At 62.1% G+C, this 18,580-nt stretch overlaps 1 protein-coding gene across 1 annotated transcript in view; it reads right to left on the reverse strand.

The window, feature by feature from the left end:
* Positions 1 to 11,828, reverse strand: part of RIPOR3 (RIPOR family member 3) — a 61,207-nt gene extending 49,379 nt beyond the window's left edge. The window contains exon 1 of the mRNA XM_079127053.1: positions 11,601 to 11,828. Within this exon, the coding sequence (XP_078983179.1) occupies positions 11,601 to 11,603 (3 nt within the window). The 5' untranslated portion in view covers positions 11,604 to 11,828. The remainder of the gene's footprint in view (positions 1 to 11,600) is intronic.
* Positions 11,829 to 18,580: the final 6,752 nt, after the last annotated feature.

Below are 18,580 nucleotides of genomic sequence, written 5' to 3' on the forward strand. Positions count from 1 at the left end.
AACATCAGCACAAATCTCCAATACCCTCAGGAGGGAGCGCTGACCGCCAGCGGGCCAGTCAAAGCCCACCCCCACATCCTGCCCCCGTGCCCCCCGGGGAAATGGACTGGCGCCTCCTCCGCCCCCTGAGCAGTCCCCCCAGCTGTCCCGGGACACTTCACGGTGGGTTCCTGCCTGAAGTTCTCTCCTGGCTGCTATAAGAGCCAGGCAGCATGGGCGGCGGGCCCTGGTCCCCGACCATGGCTCCGGCCAAGGTCTGTACCTGAAGTCTGGCTCTTCAAGTTCCTCTTGCTGCTTCCGGAAGCTGCAGGGCCCATGGAGGCAGGGCCGGGAGAGCAGAGGCCGCACCCTCCCTCAACCTCAGTCTTCCTTCCTGTAAGGTGGGTCAATGTGCCCTGGGCAGGGCTGCCCTCCGGCTGCCCGGGAAGCGGTGTGAGGACCTGCCGCTGGTCTCCTCCAGGAGGGCTTGACCGGGGCGGGCAGCAGCCGGGGTGCCCTCGGGTCTCCTGCGTCCTCCTGCCACGAGGTCACCTCGGTGTAAGACTCATTCAGTCCCTGGAGAACCGTTTGCTCATCCACGCGGAGGTGGCGAATCTTCTCCCCCAGTGCACAGGAGGGGACACTGAGGCAGGCACTGCCCAGGCCCGAGTCTGTTGATGGAGCCTGTGGATCTCCTGCCTCACCTGCAGCCTCAGGGCAGAGGAGGACATTCCAAGGGGGCGACACAGGCGCCCGTCCACCTCCGGCCCATCTCCGTCCAGCAGGGCCTCTCCTGCCTTGGCACCACGGTGGTGGGAGGTGCCCTCGGGTGACACCTGCCGCCTGCCCAGAGTCCCCTCCCCTCACACCGGCAGCTCTCCAGACACGTGGGTGGGCCGAGCCAAGGCAGGAGCAGACCAGGCTGCGCTCCGCGCACGAGTGCAGGTGTGCACACACGCATGTCCGCACGGTGCGCAGACACGGCTACCTCTTCCTCCTGGCCCACCCCGGCCCCCAGCCACCTCCCCGGAGCCTGGGCGGCCGTCACCCGTCCCTCCTCCAGCAGGCTGGCCAGCGTGCTCCCAAGCCCGAGGTCACTTCCGCAGCAGCAGTTTGGAAGCGTGACGGTCTCTCCTCCTGGCCCTCCTGGCGCTCAGCCGCCTGGGAGCGGAAGTCGGAGGCAGCCTCGGCACATCCAGGGTTTGCTAGGAGACACTCCCGTCCCTCCCGCTGGCCCTCTGGGACCGCCCTCGGCAGCCCTGGTGGGCTGCTCTGGGTCCCCGTGGCCAGGATGGGGTGCCTGCCAAGGTTGGTGACACCTTGTTAGGCAGAGTGACCTGCAGCAGGACTGGAGGTGGACAGCCGGGCAGAGGCTCCGAGCAGGGGAGAAGCCACGCAGGCCGGGCTGCTGCCCTGGGGGCACAGTGACCAGCTGCCAGCTTCACCCGTTGCCTGAAAGGCCGGCAGTGGCCGCGACATCACAGGTGGCTTCCCTGGGAAGCCCGGGCACAGCAGCCTCCCGGGACACACGTGCCCCAGGGCCATCTGAGAGGCTGGGAGGGACCAGAACTGGACTCGAGGGCCAGTGAGGAGAAGCTCACAGACCTGCCTCGCCTGGCACCCTTCCCGGCCATCCTGATGGGGCTCGTGTGAAACGCAGCTCAGGCTCAGGAAGGAGGGCAGGCGGTGTCCCTGCACACCCGGGTAGGTGGGGACGCAGCCCGGCCTCCCGGTCCCCACACGCGCCCCTGCAGGCCGCACACCTGAGGCAGAACCCGTACCCGCCACACAGTAGGTGCTCAGTAAACCTCAGGGGATGAGCCACCCTGTGCCCCCTGGCCGAGGGGACCTGCTGGCCTCCGGGCTGGGGAGGGAGAACGAGGCTGACTTCTCGGCCTCCAGTTAGAAGGGCTCCCAGGTCAGACCTGCTCTGTCCTGGGGCAGCTTCTGGCTGGGTGCCCCATCCCTCCTCTGGAGAGGGTGGACACTTCAGTGACGCGGACGTGGCCAAGGTGTGAGAGGTCCCCCAGGTGTTAGGTGCTGGCGTCCAGCGCTCCCCTCCCACCCCTCGGCCTGGTCACCTCCGCGAGGCAAGTGGAGGCACCCGGTGGCCACAGACTGAGGGCAGCCTCCAGGGACAGCTCAGCAGCAGCCGTCCGCCCGGAGTTCTGGCCTGGACCACTGTGGGAGACCTGAGAGCCCCGAGGAGCCCCGCGAGCTCTGCAGGCGGCTGTCAGGGTGGCCGCCCGGCTGCTGGCAGCCCTATCCTGCTCCTCCTGTCAGAACGAATCCCGGTCCTTCCAGGGCCTTCTCCAGGCCGGGCCCAGAAGCCGGGGCCGCTGGCCCTGTGAGCATCCAATAGCGACGTCCCAGTGGCCAGAGAATCTCACCCTAATGGGCCGGTTTCCAGTCCGTCGCCCAAGCGAAGGCTCCCAGGGTGTCACCAGGTGCCACAGGTACACGGCACGCCTCTGGCCGCCTGGAGCAGGAGGGCCACACCGGCCTGAGCAGGAACCAGCCCTGCCTCGGCCACCAGGGACCCTCTTCAGCCTCCAGGGAGGTGACGGCGGGGAGGCCCGGCCAGAAGACCCAGAGGGAACCCAGGGCCTGGAGACCTGGCAGGCTCTGGAGGGAAGGTCAACCCCAGGTGGCCCTGTCTGGCTGTGTGACCCTGGGCGAGTCAGTCACCTCTGGCCCTCAGAGGTTCACGGTGTCCCCTCACAGGGCGAAGCAGCGTACAAATCGGGAGGAGCACCGTGGGAGCAGGGGCTGGCCTATGGTGCCCACGTGGCGAGGGAGTGCCAGCCGCGGGACTACCCGTAGGAGGGGTAGGGGTCCAATAGTGTCCCCGGCATGTCTGTCCACCCAGAGGCTCAAGCCCCGATCCCGCATGGAAACAGGGTCCTTGCAGATGCACCGGTTAAGTGGAGTCGTCCTGGCTCAGTGTGGGCCCTGAGTCCAAGGACTGGTGTCCTCGTAGAGGAGGGGACGCACGGGGGACGGCCATGTGAAGACAGAGGGGTCTGCAGCGATGTGGCTACAGGTCAAGGTCAGACAGCAGGACTCCCGGCCACCCAGAGCCTCAGGGGGTCAGAGTCCTCAGTGCAGGCTCCGGCCCAGGGCTGGGGGAGAACGCTCCTGTCCTCAGCCCCGGGCTGCGGCCCTTGGTTCCAGTGTTGCTGGCCTCGGGTGCGGGTGGCCACTGCCCCAGGCCCTCTTCCGAGAGCTTCCTGTGGGTCACTTCGGTCCCTGTCAACACTGTGGTTAGTCACTCTCATCCCATTTCACGAGGGCATCGGACACCGGGGACCCTAGGGACTCATCCCTGGGTCCAGATCTGAATTTGCTCCACCTGGTCAACAGCCACTTCCCAGGGCCCCTCCAAGGGCCAAGCCCCATGGCCCTTCCTGTCTGGTCCTCATGGGACGAGCTCCTTCCTCACGTCCTGCAGGGAAGAGCCAGGCAGGTGCCCAGCATGTCCAAGGCCACTCTACTGAGGGACCGACGAGGCCGGGCCAGCTGGGCCCCAAGGCCTCTGCCAGTGCAGCATCCTGCCCTGGGCTGGCCTCTGGGTGCTGAGCGCTCGGGGGCTCGGGCGGGGGATGACCAGCTCAGGGTCCCTGGGAGCCACACAGCTGGGGCTGGGGTCCGGCACGCACACCACCCCCACCAGGGTCGTCGGGGGCCGACAGGCAGGGGGCCGGACGGCACCCAAGGCCCCTTCTGTACTTCCACCGTGGTTCTCTACCACCCTGCACAGAGCAAAGGACGGAGCCGCTGCCCGCAGCACAGCGCCCGGCCGGTCAGGAAGCAGGAAGGGTCCATCCGAGTTCCTTCACCCTTTGTCCCAGGATGCAAAGATGTCAGAAACGGGCCAGGCCGCAGCCACAGAGGGACGTCTCACCCCACCGCCAGCTTCCTGCAGGGCCAAGGGTCAGGTGGGGGTGGGGAGCGGGTGCGGCTCCTGCTGGTTGCGGGCGTGGGCCTGGGGTGAGGCCCGGGCTGCAGAGCGGAGTGACCACAGACCACCAGCCCCTTCAGGCACCTGGGCCCCTCCTGGGGTCTCCGGGTTCTACTCTACCACCTGTGGCCGGGGGGAGATCTGCCACTGTCAACCCTGGGTGTCACTAGTCAGTCAGCCAGCATGGCCCCGGGGACTGAGGACTCGCAAGGTCCCAAACCACATGCGCTTCAGCCCATTTAGTTTCCACGACGACCGGGGAGACATGCGCCATGAGAGTCTCGCTTTCCGGGGACGGTTGCCGAGGCCGCAGAGCCGGTTACTCCCTTGACAGCTGCTTCTGGCTCGAGGCCACTGCCTGCAGGTCCCTGGGGCCCGGATGCCCCACAGGCAGGACACTGCCCAGCACTCTGCCCCCCAGGCCTGGGCCTCCCCCGTCGCCCGTGATTTCAGCACCGTTATCAGTTTCCTCTGGGGGCTTCCGTGGGGGAGAGCGAGGCCATCAGGACTCCACATCTCAGAGTCTCCATCACCGGGTGCTCTGCCCCCAGAAGGGACCCAGATACCAGCCGTGAGACACTAGGGACAGACACAGCAGAGGGGGCTGGCGCAAAGCACCCAGGGCTCCCCGGGAAAGAGGGTCACGCAGCGTGGACGGACCCTTCCAGGCAGACTCCCTCTCTCCAGGTCCCCTGAGGGCAGCTTCCTGGAATCTGGGGGTGCACAGCCCACCCCGATCTTCAGAAATGTCCCCACGACACACCCAGGGACTCAGGAGGACTCTGGAGAGCCCACAGAGGGCCTGCCCACCCTGCCCCACTCCACAGGCCTGTCTGCATGCCAGGCAGGGCTGGCCGCACCCACATCTGTCACTCTGTGGACACAGAGTCCAGAGCCAAGGTTATCTGGGCTCCCATACCAGAGGCCGGGCGAGGGCGGGGCGCACGAAGCCGCAGGTCACTCGGGGCAGGGCCCATCCCATGTCCACCGCGGGGACCGGGCTGAGCGACTTTGGCAGGGCCACACAGGACTCAAGCGCCAGCCCAGAGAGACCAAGAGTCGTGACCTCGCGACAAAGCTGAGTCCCTGAAGGCACTTAGCACGCCAGGGCCACTGACCCCGCTCTGGGTGTCACGTTACTGGGTGGAGGGACCACTGTCCCTTCAAAACGGGAAGGCTGGGGCACTGAGAGTTTGGTCCCTCGTCTGGGCTCAGGGCCAACAGCAGTGGCCCTAGGTTTGGCACAGGTGGTGGCCCGAGTCACTAGGAACGTCACCAGTTTGACGGTGGGACAGAACCTGGGAAGAGGAGACGCACAGACAACCCCCAGGGCCCTCGCTGGCCTGGGGAGCAGGTGTCACCAGGCACCCAGAGCCGGGACGGGTGGCCAGCGAAGCATCCCGAGCACCCTGTCCTCTCCAGTCAGTTACGGCCCACGGGTTGTTTCCTGCCCTTTCCTGGGATGGTGACAGGAAAAGCCGAAGGCCCCAGGACCCCTCTCGTGGCTGACAGGCAGGCTCCTCAGCTGGGCCTGCGGGAAGGGAAGCACGGTCACGTCCCCACCTGGAGTTGATCCGCGGCCTCGAGGCTGGGCAGCCAGCGAAAGCCCATCTCAAGCAGAACCAGCCCGCGACAGGAACTGAGCCCTCCCCTGGGAAGAGGCCCTGTCCGGAGAATCGCCTCCTCCCGGGCGCACAGCCTGGCTGCCCAGGACGCCTCACGTGCACCAGGCCAAGGGCGGCCTGTGCTGGTTGCATCTCTAGCAAGGTGGCCACAAAAGTCAAGGCCCCAAGTGGACACTGCTTTCCTGTTGCCCAGCTGCAGCCAGCTCCAGCCAGCTCCTTCTGAGCGTGGCTTTCCGCTCCCAGGGGCCGGTGACCCCAACTGACCTGGGTGGAGTGGGTCCCCCTCAGCTCCAGGATGAGCCCGGCCTGACGTAAGCCGATCAGTATATTCCAGGGGTGTTCTGGGGTGGCAAGACCCCAGAAGAAACAAGGCGGACTGAGAACAGCCCAGCACAGTGGCCAGGCCGGTGATCCCAGCCTCTCGGGAGGCTGAGGCAAGAGGATCATGAGTTCGAAGCCAGCCTCAGCAACTTAGCAAGGCCCTAAGCAACTCAGCGACAGCCTGTCTCTGAATAAAATACAACAAAGGTCTGGGGGTGTTGCTCAATGGTTAGGCACCCCTGGGCTCCATCCTTGGTACCAAAAAACAGAAACAAAAACGAAAACAAAACAAGGCATGAGAACAAACATTTGATGAGGCTTCTCAAAAAGAGCTTTTCCTATTTTAGATAAATTGAGGCTCAGAGAGGTAAAGTAGCTTGCAGAGAGTCACACAGCAAGGTGGCTGGTGACCCAGGGTTTGAATTCAAGTCTGGAGGACTGAGGCTTGGCAGAGCTTAACCACCAGGCTACTGAGAGGCTGAGTGCAGACCGTTTCCGCCACTTCCGACCTGTGTGGCTGGCGGCAAGCTGTCAGCCTCCTGATCCTCAGAGTCCTCGTGTGCCAGCTGTGAGAACACCTCCAGTCCCGGCCTCCAGCTCGCCGAGGACAGGGGAGCCATCGACAGCACGGGGGAGCCATGCCCCCACGCCCTGCTCCCCGCGGGAGCCAGGCGCAGGGAGCAGCGGGGAGGGAGGGAAGATGGTGCCCGGGCCTGAGCCGCCCCTCCGCCTTCTTCCTGGGACGGATCTTGGGCTCAGGTGCCCTCCAGAAGCTGCTGTGCTACCAAGACGCCAGCCACCCTGGTCAGCGGCATCGGGCCTCCCTCGTGGGGCGTTGCGGTGATCACAGAACCCCAGTCCCCCAACCTGCCTGCCCCCGTGTGCTGGACTCGGTCAGGAAGGGGGCGAAGCCATCTGGGAACCGTTTGCAGGCAGGGATGGGGCCCAGAGACCAGCGAGTGGGGCGAGGCCGTGCCCTGGGCTGCCCAGCCAGCCCGGCACACCCCAGCCGCGGGCCAGCACCTTGGGGAGCTCCGCCAGGCAGTTGCCACTCTGTTCCTTTGCCAGTTGTGATCCCAAGAGGGGCAGCAGCGGCCCCCGAAGGGCCCAGGCCTGTGCCAGGTGCCACGGGCTCAGGGTGTGTCCTTCCACAGGCTGGGCCCGGCCGTGCCCATGTGGCATTCGGAAACAGAGGGTCCCCGTGAGGGGTCAGGCTGTCTTTGACCACAGCAAAGCAAGCATTTATTGAGTGCTTACTATGTGCCAATGGCAGATATTGAAGACCTACTATGGGACACAGCCTCTAAAGTAGAATAAATCTCTGCCTTTGGGAGACTTGCTTTCTAATCAGGGCATTTAGGAAAAGAGAAATAATATGTTGATGATAATAAGTGGTAAGGATAAAAAATAACCAGAAAAGGGGTGGGGTCGGGAAGTGCGGGGTACAGGGCTGTCATTTAAAATGGGGGATCAGGAGGGCTTTGCGAGAGAGTGGTGGGCTGGTTGGTTGACTGGTTTGCTTTTTGCTCTACCGAGGAGAGAACCCAGGGGCACCCAACCACTGAGCTATATCCCTTGCCCTTTTAAAAAAATTTATTTTGAGCCAGGCATGGAGGCACATGCCTATAATCCCAGCTGCTCAGGAGGCTGAGGAAGGAGGATTGCAAGTTCAAAGTCAGCCTCAGCAACTTAGCAAGGCCCTGAGCATCTCAGGGAGACCCTGTCTCTAAACAAAATATTTTTTAAAAGGGTTGGGGATGTGGCTCAGTGATTAAGTGCCCTGGGGTTCAATCCCTGGTATCCCCGAAAAATTTCACTGTGGTCAGGGTCTTCCTAAGTCGCTGAGACTGGCCTCGGACTTGGATCCTGCTGCCTTGAGTCCCAGGGTTACAGGTGCGTTTGGTTTTGACGCAGGGTGTCACTGTGTTGCCCAGACTGGCCTCAAATTTGCGAGCTCAAGCAAACCTCCAGCGTCAGCCTCCCAAGTATGCACTACTGTCCCGATTTTTATTTATTTTTTCATCTCATGGCTGGGGATGGACCCAGGGCCTTGCGCATGCTGGGCTCCTTTAAAGTGTTTTGAGGGGAAGAAAGTTTGAGACCCGGTCAGAGAGTAGAGAGGTGGTCATCAAGATCTGTCCCTCCCCAGAACCTCCCAGCATTTCCGCCCTGCAAGCCTGAAGAGGAATCTGTAAATCTCCACAGGCCGTACGAGAAGCGCGGCGACCCAGCGCCAAGCGCGGCAAGAAGGTGCAGAAGAACCTGCAGAGTGAACCTGCTTTTTTTTTTTTTGCAGAGCTGGGGATGGAACCCAGGGCCTCACGTGATCTGCCGCTGAGCCACACCCCAGCCTGGTCCCACGCTGGAAAGAGTGGCCTCCTGGCGGACAGGGCTCATCCAGGACAGGAGCCGGCCGAGACCCAGGCCCAGGAGGCCCTTCCTGCGTCCAGGGAACAAGGGCGCAGGTTTTTGTTCTCTGTGAAACGGGGCCGCTCCCTCCCCTGCCGCGGCCCCCACCGGGCCTCCTCCGTGACCCAGACTTCGGAGAGGCGGAACTTGGGGGCCAGGAATTTTTTCCTCTCGTGCTTCTGGCTGGGGAGCTGGAAAAGGCCCACCTGGCTCCCAGGGTTTCTAAAAATAGAAGCCGAGCTTCCCGGTAGGTTTGCTTAGCTGTTCCTTTGACGGGTCCAAGACACCGCTTCTGAGAGCGCACGGATGCTGCCCGGGCCACAGGACCCTCTGCCCCACCCGACCCTGCACCCACTGCCGGCCCCAGAGGCCTTTAGCCACTGGCGTGAGTCAAAGGAGGAATCGGAGGGACTGGCGAAGGCCCCACGTGGGGTCAGGAGCCCATCAGGTGCAGGCCGGGAGACGGCCCTGACCAGAGAGCACCTGCGGAGATGTCAGTGGTGGGCTGCCGGGGTCTCACAGGTGGCTCTCCAGGGCGGTGCCCTGTGTGGTGTGCACACACACACACACCACACACGCGCACACATCACACACGTCACACACACACACACGCCACACATGCACACACGTCACACACGCCACACGCACACACACATCACACACGCCACTCACACACACGTCACACACGCACGCACATCACACACGTCACACACACGTCGCAACACACATCACACACGTCACACACACACATCACACGTCACACACACGTCGCACACGTCGCACACACATCACACACGTCACATGCACACACATCACACACGCACACACATCACACACGTCACACACACATCACACACACGCGCCACACACGCACACACACATCACACAACACACGCCACACACGCACATCACACACGTCACACACATCACACACACGTCACTCACACATGTCACACATGCACACACACGTCACACACACATCACACACACACATCACACATGTCACACACACACATCACACACGCCACACACACACACATATATAACACACATATACACACGCCCGGATTAAGTGTAACTGGTTTCAAGGTAAAGGATGTACAGCATGCTATTACAAATAAGAATTAAATTTATAGTCAGGCAGGATGGCGCCTATAATCCTGGCCGTTCTGGAGGCTGAGGCAGGAGGATCTCAAGTTTCCAGCCAGCCTCAGCAACGTGGCGAGACCCTAGGCAACTTGGCAAGACTCTCCCTTAACGTAAGAAACAGAAAGGGCTGGGAAGGCGGCTCAGTGGTTAAGCGCCACGGGTTCACTCCCCAGGACCAAAAAATATCTATAACTTCATTTGATTAGAAGTTTATATAACTTGATTTTAATAATGGCTGTATTTAGCAACCAGTTCACCAAATTCCTGAAAATCAGACAGTTGGCTTTCACAAGCCACACCGGCTGGCACCAGTGTGCCATAGGGCAGGGACCACACGGCAAATGTCACCAAGGTGGGGAGGAAGCCATCGTCCATCCACACCTCCGCCCCAAGCCCGAAACAGCTCTGGCCTAACGGGTGGGAAGCTCTGGGGGTTTCCAGGGGTGGCCCTGCTGGTGAGCTCCAGGCGGGCGGGGACATGTCCCCAGTGGCCTGGGTCTCCCCCTGAAGCCCGAAGGGGCAAGAGACCCTTTCTGGAGCTCAGGGGAGCGTCCCTTCAGAGCTCCCCAGAAAGAACCAGGACGGTGGACACGCACTGAGGGCTCGGCAGCCAGCAGGAACTGCGTCCCATGGCCCAGCGCTGTCCCCACGCTGCAGGAACAGGCCACACCTCCGTCAGCTGGCTCGGCTCTCCAGGCAGCAGGGCTGTCACTGGACACCAGCCACGGCGGCACCACCAGCATGAGCCACTTCTCCAAGCCCATCTGCACTCCAGAGCCCCTGGCGTCCCCTGCCGCTCTGGGAACGCGCGTCCTTCAACCAGGGCCCCGGAGCCTGAGATTTCCTGAATCGACGCCTCTGTCTCATGCCCAGGAAGCACAGGCTGAAAGGGGCGATGACTCGCTCAAGGTCACAAGGAAATCCTGGGCAGACCTGGGGACGGCCACCAGCCACCTCAGTATCCCTGGGCTCATCCCCAGCAGGGACCAGGACGCAGGTCTCCACTTGTCCCCGGCAGGGGATCTGATCCAGCCCGGGTGGGGCGCCTGGGTCTGCTCAGAGCTGCCGCAGGAGGGATATTCCAAGGGAAAGAAAAGGAGGCACATGGGGGGTGGGACCTTTTCTTCCGGCCTGAGGACGGTGCCCAGGTCTCGAACCTGCTGCAGGCCGCCGGGCACTCCCGGCCTTGGCTGTGAGCGCACCCGTCCCCTGCGCCCCGAGACTCCATCTGCCCCACTCCTGGCTGCCGCCTGCCCAGCTGCAGGGCCGCGGGTGCAAACAGCCCGCCATAGAGCTCTGAGCCCCTCCTGGGAGGCGTGTGGAAAGCAGTGTGTTTCACAATCCTCCTTCGTCCAGAGCGCTGCGCGGGCCCAGGATGATTCGAAACAGATTTTTGAAAAGGCGAAATAAAACTGGAGCAGAACCTACTGGAGGCATGTTCCACTCCCCGCCCAGCCCTCCGCCCGACCTTAACCCTCTTCTCACACCCGGGACCCGCGAGCAGGGCAGGGGCGGTCAGCACGTCCTCTCCGTCCCAGGGCAGCGGGCCCTACCTGGCTGGACGCCCCCCCGCCCGTGGCGGCTGCTGGCCCAGCCCGTGGCCTCCCGGCCCTGCCCCTCCAGGTGATGGGTATTCCATCCTCTCCCTCCACTCGCCGGGATAATTGCAGAACCACGAGGATGCACTGGGGCGGAGGCGCGCTCAGCCGGAGCCAAGTCAGAACAACCTCGTCTGTTTCTCATCTCTGCACTGAAGGACTGTGTGACTTTGGGCAAGTTACTTCACTTTTCTGGGCCTGTTTCCTCCGTGAATCCCGAGGATGATCACAATACCTCCCCCACTGGGGGAACTTCGGGAACTCCCTGCCCGGTGCCTGGCACACAGCAGAGGCGGGAAAAAGCATGTCGTGTGAGGGTCTCTGGAAGACTACCTAGTTCAACCACCCTGCTTAGAGATGGGTGAAGGGAGGCCCAGAGAGGGAAAAGAACTTGCCCGAGACCACACAGCCAGATGCTTCAGTCCCATCTCAGCCTGGAGGGCTCCCTTCTCCTGCTGCCCAGGAGCTGCAGGTGGGTGTGAGGAAGTGCCACCCCCCCATTCCCTCCCCCTGCAGAAGCGGGTCCCCAGGCAGCTGGCTGCAGGCGCCTGCACTCACCATGAAGCAGGTCTGCACGCGGTGGCCCGACCCACGGTCCGCCTTGCGGTCTCTACTGCTGCAAGCCAGTGCCAGGTCCCAGCTGCAGGACCGGGGCTGGGGCTCAGGAAAGCCCACCCAGCCTGGCTGTCCTCGGGGAGACTGCCCGGAGGCTGTCCCGAAGACCCCGGGCTCCCCCGCTTGCTGGGGTGGACGCTCTGCTGGTCCCGATAACAGCCCAGCTCTTATCTGAACTGTCAGGGTGCGGGCGGCCCCGGAGCCGGGGTTCCAGGAAGCCCGCGGGCCCCCGGATGCCGCTGCCTGCTCTGGCCGAGGTCGATTGCTGGGTTGCTGTCAGTGTCACGCCGCGCTCTGGCGGGAGAGTGCTGAGCCGGCCCCCCGCAGGCGGCCCGGCCCTCACGGCCCACCCCCCACCCCCATCTTGGCGCGGGGACAGGGAAAAGGCCGCTCAAGTCCCCGCAGCGTCTGTGGTCCTGTCCTGAATCCGGCACGATTAATCACGGAGCATCTGCTCGCTGCCTCGCCTCAGAGGGGGCGGAGGGGAGCCTGGAAGTTTCTGTTGACTCCATCCTGCAGCAGCGGCTGCCGCTAATCACAAACAGGCCGGCAGCAGCCTGCCCCCCGCTCTGCCCTTCCGCGCCTTCCTCCTTCCCTCCGTCCCCCTTCCGCTGGACGGCCGCACACCCCCCTTCCTCCGCCCAGGTCCCCCGAGCCCCGTCTTCCCCGCCAGCCCTGGACGCCTCTCTCTTACCACCTGACTGTCCTGGGTCCGCGCTGCCGCTGCCCTCTGCTGACACCCAGGTGGCCCGAGCCCCGGAGCGGGGTCGGCCTCGGACACAGCTCAGCTTCCTGACTGCCCAGGGATGGACCCAGGGAAAAGCCCCGTGTACACTGCCGAGGGCCGGCTGGGACACCTCCAGGGCCTCCGGCTACCCCAGCGCGGATTTCTCTCCCCTGGCTCTTCCCCACCCGAAGCCAGTGCAGGAAAGAAACCAGGCGAGGACAGATGTGGTCACCGGCCACGAGCTCGCGAGCCCTGCACCCCGGGGGGCCCTTTGGCACCACCTTCCAAACCAGAAGGCGCAGCTCCTGGCAGCCGGAATGCCACGTAGGCATGCGCGCGAGGAGCCTGCTGGGGTGCTCACCCAGTTGCTCAACAGAGGAAACGGGGGTCCCTCACTGTCCATCAAGTAACGACTGGCTGGACAAAAACGGTCGCACTGCCCTGCCCCGGCAGCGTTTAGAAAGAGCTGCGTCTGCTCGTGACAGCAGACGCTGGGCTCCAAGCCACGTCATCAAGTGAAAGGGGTCAGCACAATGCATCTCGCGTGGTCTCTTAAGAGAGACAGGGTCTCGCCGTGTCGTCCAGGCTGGCCTCGAACTCCTGGACCGAAGCGGTCCTCCTGCCTCAGCCTCCCATGTAGTTGGGCACGCCCGGCTGACCAAATCCCGATTGTGTGACATCTTCCCTCGCACACCGGTGAAGTGACATGCGACAGAGACACATATAAAGCAGAAAGATGTTTGGGAAAGATTCTGACCTGAGTTGTTTCCTCTGGGAAGAGGGTTGGGGGTGGCAGGTTTACCTGTGGTAGCTTCATTTCTAGAAATGACGATGAATTGCCTACTGGTCCTGTCCCAACCAGCTTCCTTTGGTTGGGACACTGCTCCTCTTAGGCAGAGAAAAGTCCTTCCTTGGACAAACGCAAGGGCTCTGGCACTAGAGCAAGTCGCAGTGAACCCAGAAACCTGCAGAGCCAGCCCGAATCCCCGGGGGTGCCGAGACCCGGAGCCACAGTGACTCATCCTAGAACGAATCCCTGGAGGGTGGAGAACCTCAGCCATCCTGTGCCCTGAGGGCACCTGGAGGGATGAGGCTGAGACCAACCTGGTTTCAGGAAGCGGTGTCACCTACGCAGACTCGTAAAACACGGCAACTCTGGAAGCGCTTTAAAGGGTGCGTGCGGACAAGCCCAGACGCCCAGGGCTTGGGGGAGCCGGCGTCAATGCCTGACCTCCCCCAGGGCCCTCGCGCTCCTGAGAGGTGCTGTCCCTGCCAGTCCCCAGGGTGCTCCCCTCTGTTCTGCACTCACCAAAGGCCCGCGCCCCTCGGAACCCACGCGGAGCTACTAGAGGGCACCCGGCCCATGCCCCTGTCCTGCAGGGCAGAGGGCAGCTCCAGATGGGCCCTGCAGGGCCAGCTCCAGCCTCTCAGCCCATGAGGACGCAGCTCAGCCAGACCACGGCTGCTGCCCACGGTGGGGTCCACCCAGGAGTGGCTCCACGCCGACCCAGGTGACAAGCAGACGGCACTCACCTCACCGGGTGGAGAGTCCTCTCCTCTGGTGATGGCCTTTCAGTCCCATCCGGCCTGGGGGAAAGGCTCCGCCGGGCCGCCTGTCTCCCAAACTTCTCCAACACCGGCCAGCCTCTCTGCGTCAGGGGAGGCCTGCCACCCAGGCCGCCACCCCCAGCAGCATCCAGCTCCCATCCCGCTCGGCAATGATCCTGGCTTGACAGGAACACTTTCCGATTTTTAACTCTTTAAAGTTTAAAAGTGAGCCAGGCCGGGCACAGTGGCTCACACCTGTGATCCCAGCAGCTCAGGAGGCTGAGACAGGAGGATCACAAGTTCAAGGTCAGCCTCAGCAACTTAGAGAGGCCCTCAGCAACTTAGGGAGACCCTGTCTGTAAATCAAAAATAGAAAAGGGCTGGGGATGTGGCTCAGTGTTAAAGGGTCCCTGGGTTCAACCCCTGGTACCAAAAAATAAAAAAAGAAGTAAGCCAGATGTGGTAGCGTGTGCCTGTAATCCTGGTGGCTCAGGAGGCTGAGGTAGGAGGATCACAAGTTCGAGTCCAGTCTCAGCAACTTAGCAAGACCCTACCTCAAAAACAAGGAGGGCTGGAGATGTAGCCCAGTGGTGAAGCACTTGCCCAGCACGTGCGAGGCCCAGGTCCTGGCCCAGGTCCTGCCCCCAGTACTGCAAAAAGAAGAAAGGTAACCGTTGGTGAACCTCGTGAAGGTTCCTGGTATTATTCTTTCAACTTTCCTATAGGTTGGAAATTTGGCAAAATTAAAAGTCCGGAGGAAAGTGAATCTTTTTATTATTCATGTATTTATTTATTGGTGCCATGGGTGCTTAACCACTAAGCCACACCCCAGCCCTTTTAATTTAATTAAATTTAACTAATTTACTTATTTATTTTGATATCAGGGATTGAACCCAGGGGAGCTTAACCTCTGGGCCACATTTCTTGCCCCTCCTTTTTTTTTTTTTTGAGACAGGGTCTTATGAAGTTGCTTATGGCCTCGCTAAGTTGCTGAGCCTCGCCTAGAATTTGTGATCCTCCTGCCTCAGCCTCCTGAGTTGCTGGGATCACAGGTGTGCTCCCCTGCGCCCAGCAAAGCAAACCATTTAAATGAAAACTATCAAGGACACTGGCACTCAGGTGTCAAGTGAGGGTGGCCAGAGTTGCCAGGAGGTGCTTGTGTTGCTGCCATTTGGGGGACACTAGGCTGAGAGGTGACCAGGCAAATAGCTGGGACGTGGGGAAGTTCTGCATGACCTCTCTTTCCTGAGCGTCCACGCTCATTACCGATTGCTCCAGAAGTCCCGCCATCCGCGAGGGTGCCCCCAGAAGGGGCGGCTCAGAAGCTGGAAGGCCGCGGCCTCGAGGCGGCCCGGGATCGTCATCCCACCTGCCGCAGCGCAGGCCGGGTCCCTCCCAGGCTCCGGCTCGCACGCACCCTTCATAGGCGCCCCTCAGCCTCCACGGCTCTACCCGGGCCTCCAGCACCCTCGGCCTTCGGCAGGGCAGGGCCTTCAGCCCAGACGCCCCCCATGAGGAAAGGGTCTGGGGAGAGAGAAGGGCAGACCACATGCCACGTCTAAGGGCCGGGCAGGACCGTGGTGGACCGGGACTTGGCCTTCGAGAATGAAGGGGCACCCAGCAGAGCGTGTCACCAAGTCTCGAAGGGCGATGACAGAAAGATCACCTGGTCTTCCCAGGCGGCGAGTCTGATGGTGACCAGCCTGATCTGGTCCTCGCGGGCAGCCACAGGGCCCTGCCGAGTTGGCCTCGCCCTCCCGCTTTGCCACCTCCACCTCCTGAGGTCCTGGGCTCCCTCCTGCGGTTCCCGACCTGGATGCCTCCCAGGGTAGCCTGCTCCGCCTTTGTTTCCACCAGCCCCTTAAGCTGCCGGAACATAGCCAGGCACAGAGGCGCCCGGTAACCAGAGCCCAGAGCGGCTCAGGAGGCTGAGGCGGGAGGATCGGGGAGCAACTTAGTGAGGCTCTGTCTCAAAATGAAAAGATCTGGAGGTAGAGCTCAGTGGAGAGAAAATCCCCAGGACTCCCCCCGAGAAGCAGTCCTGAGCGTTCTCCAGCCCTGCCCCTGGGCTCAGCCCGCCCCCGGGCACCCCAAGGCCTCACTGTCACCCAGAGTCTGACCTGGGCTTCTTTGTTTCTGACTGTATGACCTTGGGCACATGACCTGGGGAACAATGGCCCCGGTGCCCTGTACTGAACCTTAGACTCTGTGGCAGGAGTGAGAAAGGGGCCTATTTAGCTCTCGGTTTTGGAGGTCAACAGCATGGGGCTGTCATCCACATCATGACAGGTGACATCATGGCAAGCTTGCATTCTGGAGGGGGGATCAGCCAGGAGTGGTGGCACACACCTGAATCCCAGCTGCCTGGAAGGCTGAGGCAGGAGGACTGCAAACTCAAGGCCAGCCTCAGCTTTTAAGGGAGGCCCTAAACAACTTAGTAAGACAGTCTCAACAAATTAAAAGGGTGGGGATGTAGGTTCGTGGTAAAGCGCCCCTGGATTCAACCTCCAGTACTGAAGAGGAAGGGGTGGGGCAGAAAGAGAGCGAAGAGAGATCACATAGCAGGACAGGAAGCCAGGGGCACGCAGGGCCAGGCTCGCTCCCTGACAACGCTCTCTCTAAAGGACCAACAGAGTCCACAGGAGCTACCTTCCGGGGACAGCACCGGCGATGGCCCAGGACCCCGACACCTCAGCCCACACTGGGGCCAGGCTCCGACAGGTGAACCCCGAGGCACACACGGCAAGGGACCCAGACCCCAGCCCCTGCCTGGCACTCCACTGGCCCCCGCTAGACACACGCAGCCGCTAGGACCCCCGCACCACCCGCTCCCGGCCTCGCCTACCTCCTCGCCCTCCACTGGGAGGAAGGACCCTGGCTGCCCAGGGCACCGGGCACCCTTGTGCCTACCGCAGAGCGGTGCTTGGTTGTAAGGGGTGAAGGGGGCCCTTGGTGTAACCCACACGGAAAAGGCCTGTGGGACCAGTGACCTGGTGCCATCCGTGTCCGTTACCCCAGCATCCTGCAGATAACGGGGACAAAGTCCAGCTGCAAAGCCTCCCGCTCCAGGCGAGGGCTGCGCATGGTCCTTCACAAGAGGAACGGTGCCCCGAGCCACCCTGACTGCTGGAACTGTCACTCCAGCAGCGGAACCTCCTCCTGCCCCAGAGCCGGCAGGAATGTCAGGCGGGATTCTTCCTGGAGATAAGCCCCCATCCCCCGGCCTCCGCTCCCACCGCCCTCTGGAGCCTGGCTGCGGCCCTGATCCCTGACAGGCTCTGGAAGTCTGCTGATCTGGGGAGGCTCTGGGATGACAAAGGCCTGGACCATAAACCTTGCCGGGGAACCGGGAATGGAGCTGCCCTGGAATCTGGAGTCTTATCAGCTGGAGGGATCAGCAGGGCCAAGCCTGACCTGACAGAAAACCCCAGTCGCCCCCCGCGCTCCGGGGATCGCCAGGGCCGAGTGTTTCCAGAAACCCGTTCCAGTCAAGTAAACAGTGTCTGCGCGAGGGCCGCGGGTCTCTGGGAGGACCTGGCATTCCCACACGGGACTGTCATAAACAGCGCTGGAAGCCGTCTTTGCATTCCCAAAATGACTTCTGCCAGCTGAGGATCCGCAAATCCTCCAGGAGCTCAGGGCCGCCGCTTCGTTTGGGGGCTCAGACAGCGCTGCCTGCACCCGGCCTGGACAACGTGACCAGACCCTTCCCCGCCACTGCCGCCGCGTCCACGCAGGCCTTTGTCTGGCGCACGTTTCTGGTCCACTGTCCACGGAGCCCTGGGCCGCGCTCTTCAAAGCGTTCTCTGAGCCCAGCAGTTTACAAGTCGCTGGAAACAATAGACTTCAGCGCGCGATTTATTTGGGTTGGCTGGCTTCACGCTGGTTGGAATCTGCTTGGGGGTGGGGGACAAAGCCTGCATGTGTTTAGATTTATGATCGATATTGAAAGCACGAGTGCCTGGTTAGAGGGCCGGGCGAGCCCAGCCGCCAGCAGGACGCGTGCAGGCCTGCACTGCTCTTCTGAGGGCACGCCACGGGAGTCCTGGCTCTTTTTTTTTTTCTTTTGTCATGTTTTTGGTACGGGGATTGGACCCAGGGGCACTCAACCACTGAGCCGCATCCCCAACCCTATTTTGTATTTTATTTAGAGACATGGTCTTGCTAAGTTGCTTAGGGCCTCGCTATGTTACTGAGGCTGGCTTTGAACTTGGGATCCTCCTGCCTCAGCCTCCCAAATGGCTGGGATGACAGGCGTGGCCACCACACTGGCCTGAGCTGCTTTTTAGCGGCCGTGGGCAGCCTGAGATGCTCTGCACTGGCTCCTTCCCAGCCGCCCCGAGGCCTGCTCTGTGCACAAACCGGGCCCCTAATATTCACAGGTGCCAGGCTCTCGGGGTCCACGTCATGCCCTCCATCCTCACAAGACCCCTGTGGCATGAGGCCCCACCAAAGGTAGGGGAAGCCCAGGAGCCGGGAGGGCGAGGGTCTTCCCAGGTGGCGCAGCTCCTTGGTGGCAGAACCGGTTCCAACTCCAGGAATCTACAGCTCAAGGAGCTGTAGATTCCTGGCAACGCTCAGGAACTCGGAGGTCGGATCTATAGCACCAGCTGGAATGTTCCATCACGTCGACTTTTTATTGCAGCTG

This window comes from Sciurus vulgaris (genome assembly GCF_902686455.1).
Source record: "Sciurus vulgaris genome assembly, chromosome: 2".
In the NCBI taxonomy this organism is placed as follows: Eukaryota; Metazoa; Chordata; class Mammalia; order Rodentia; family Sciuridae; genus Sciurus; species Sciurus vulgaris.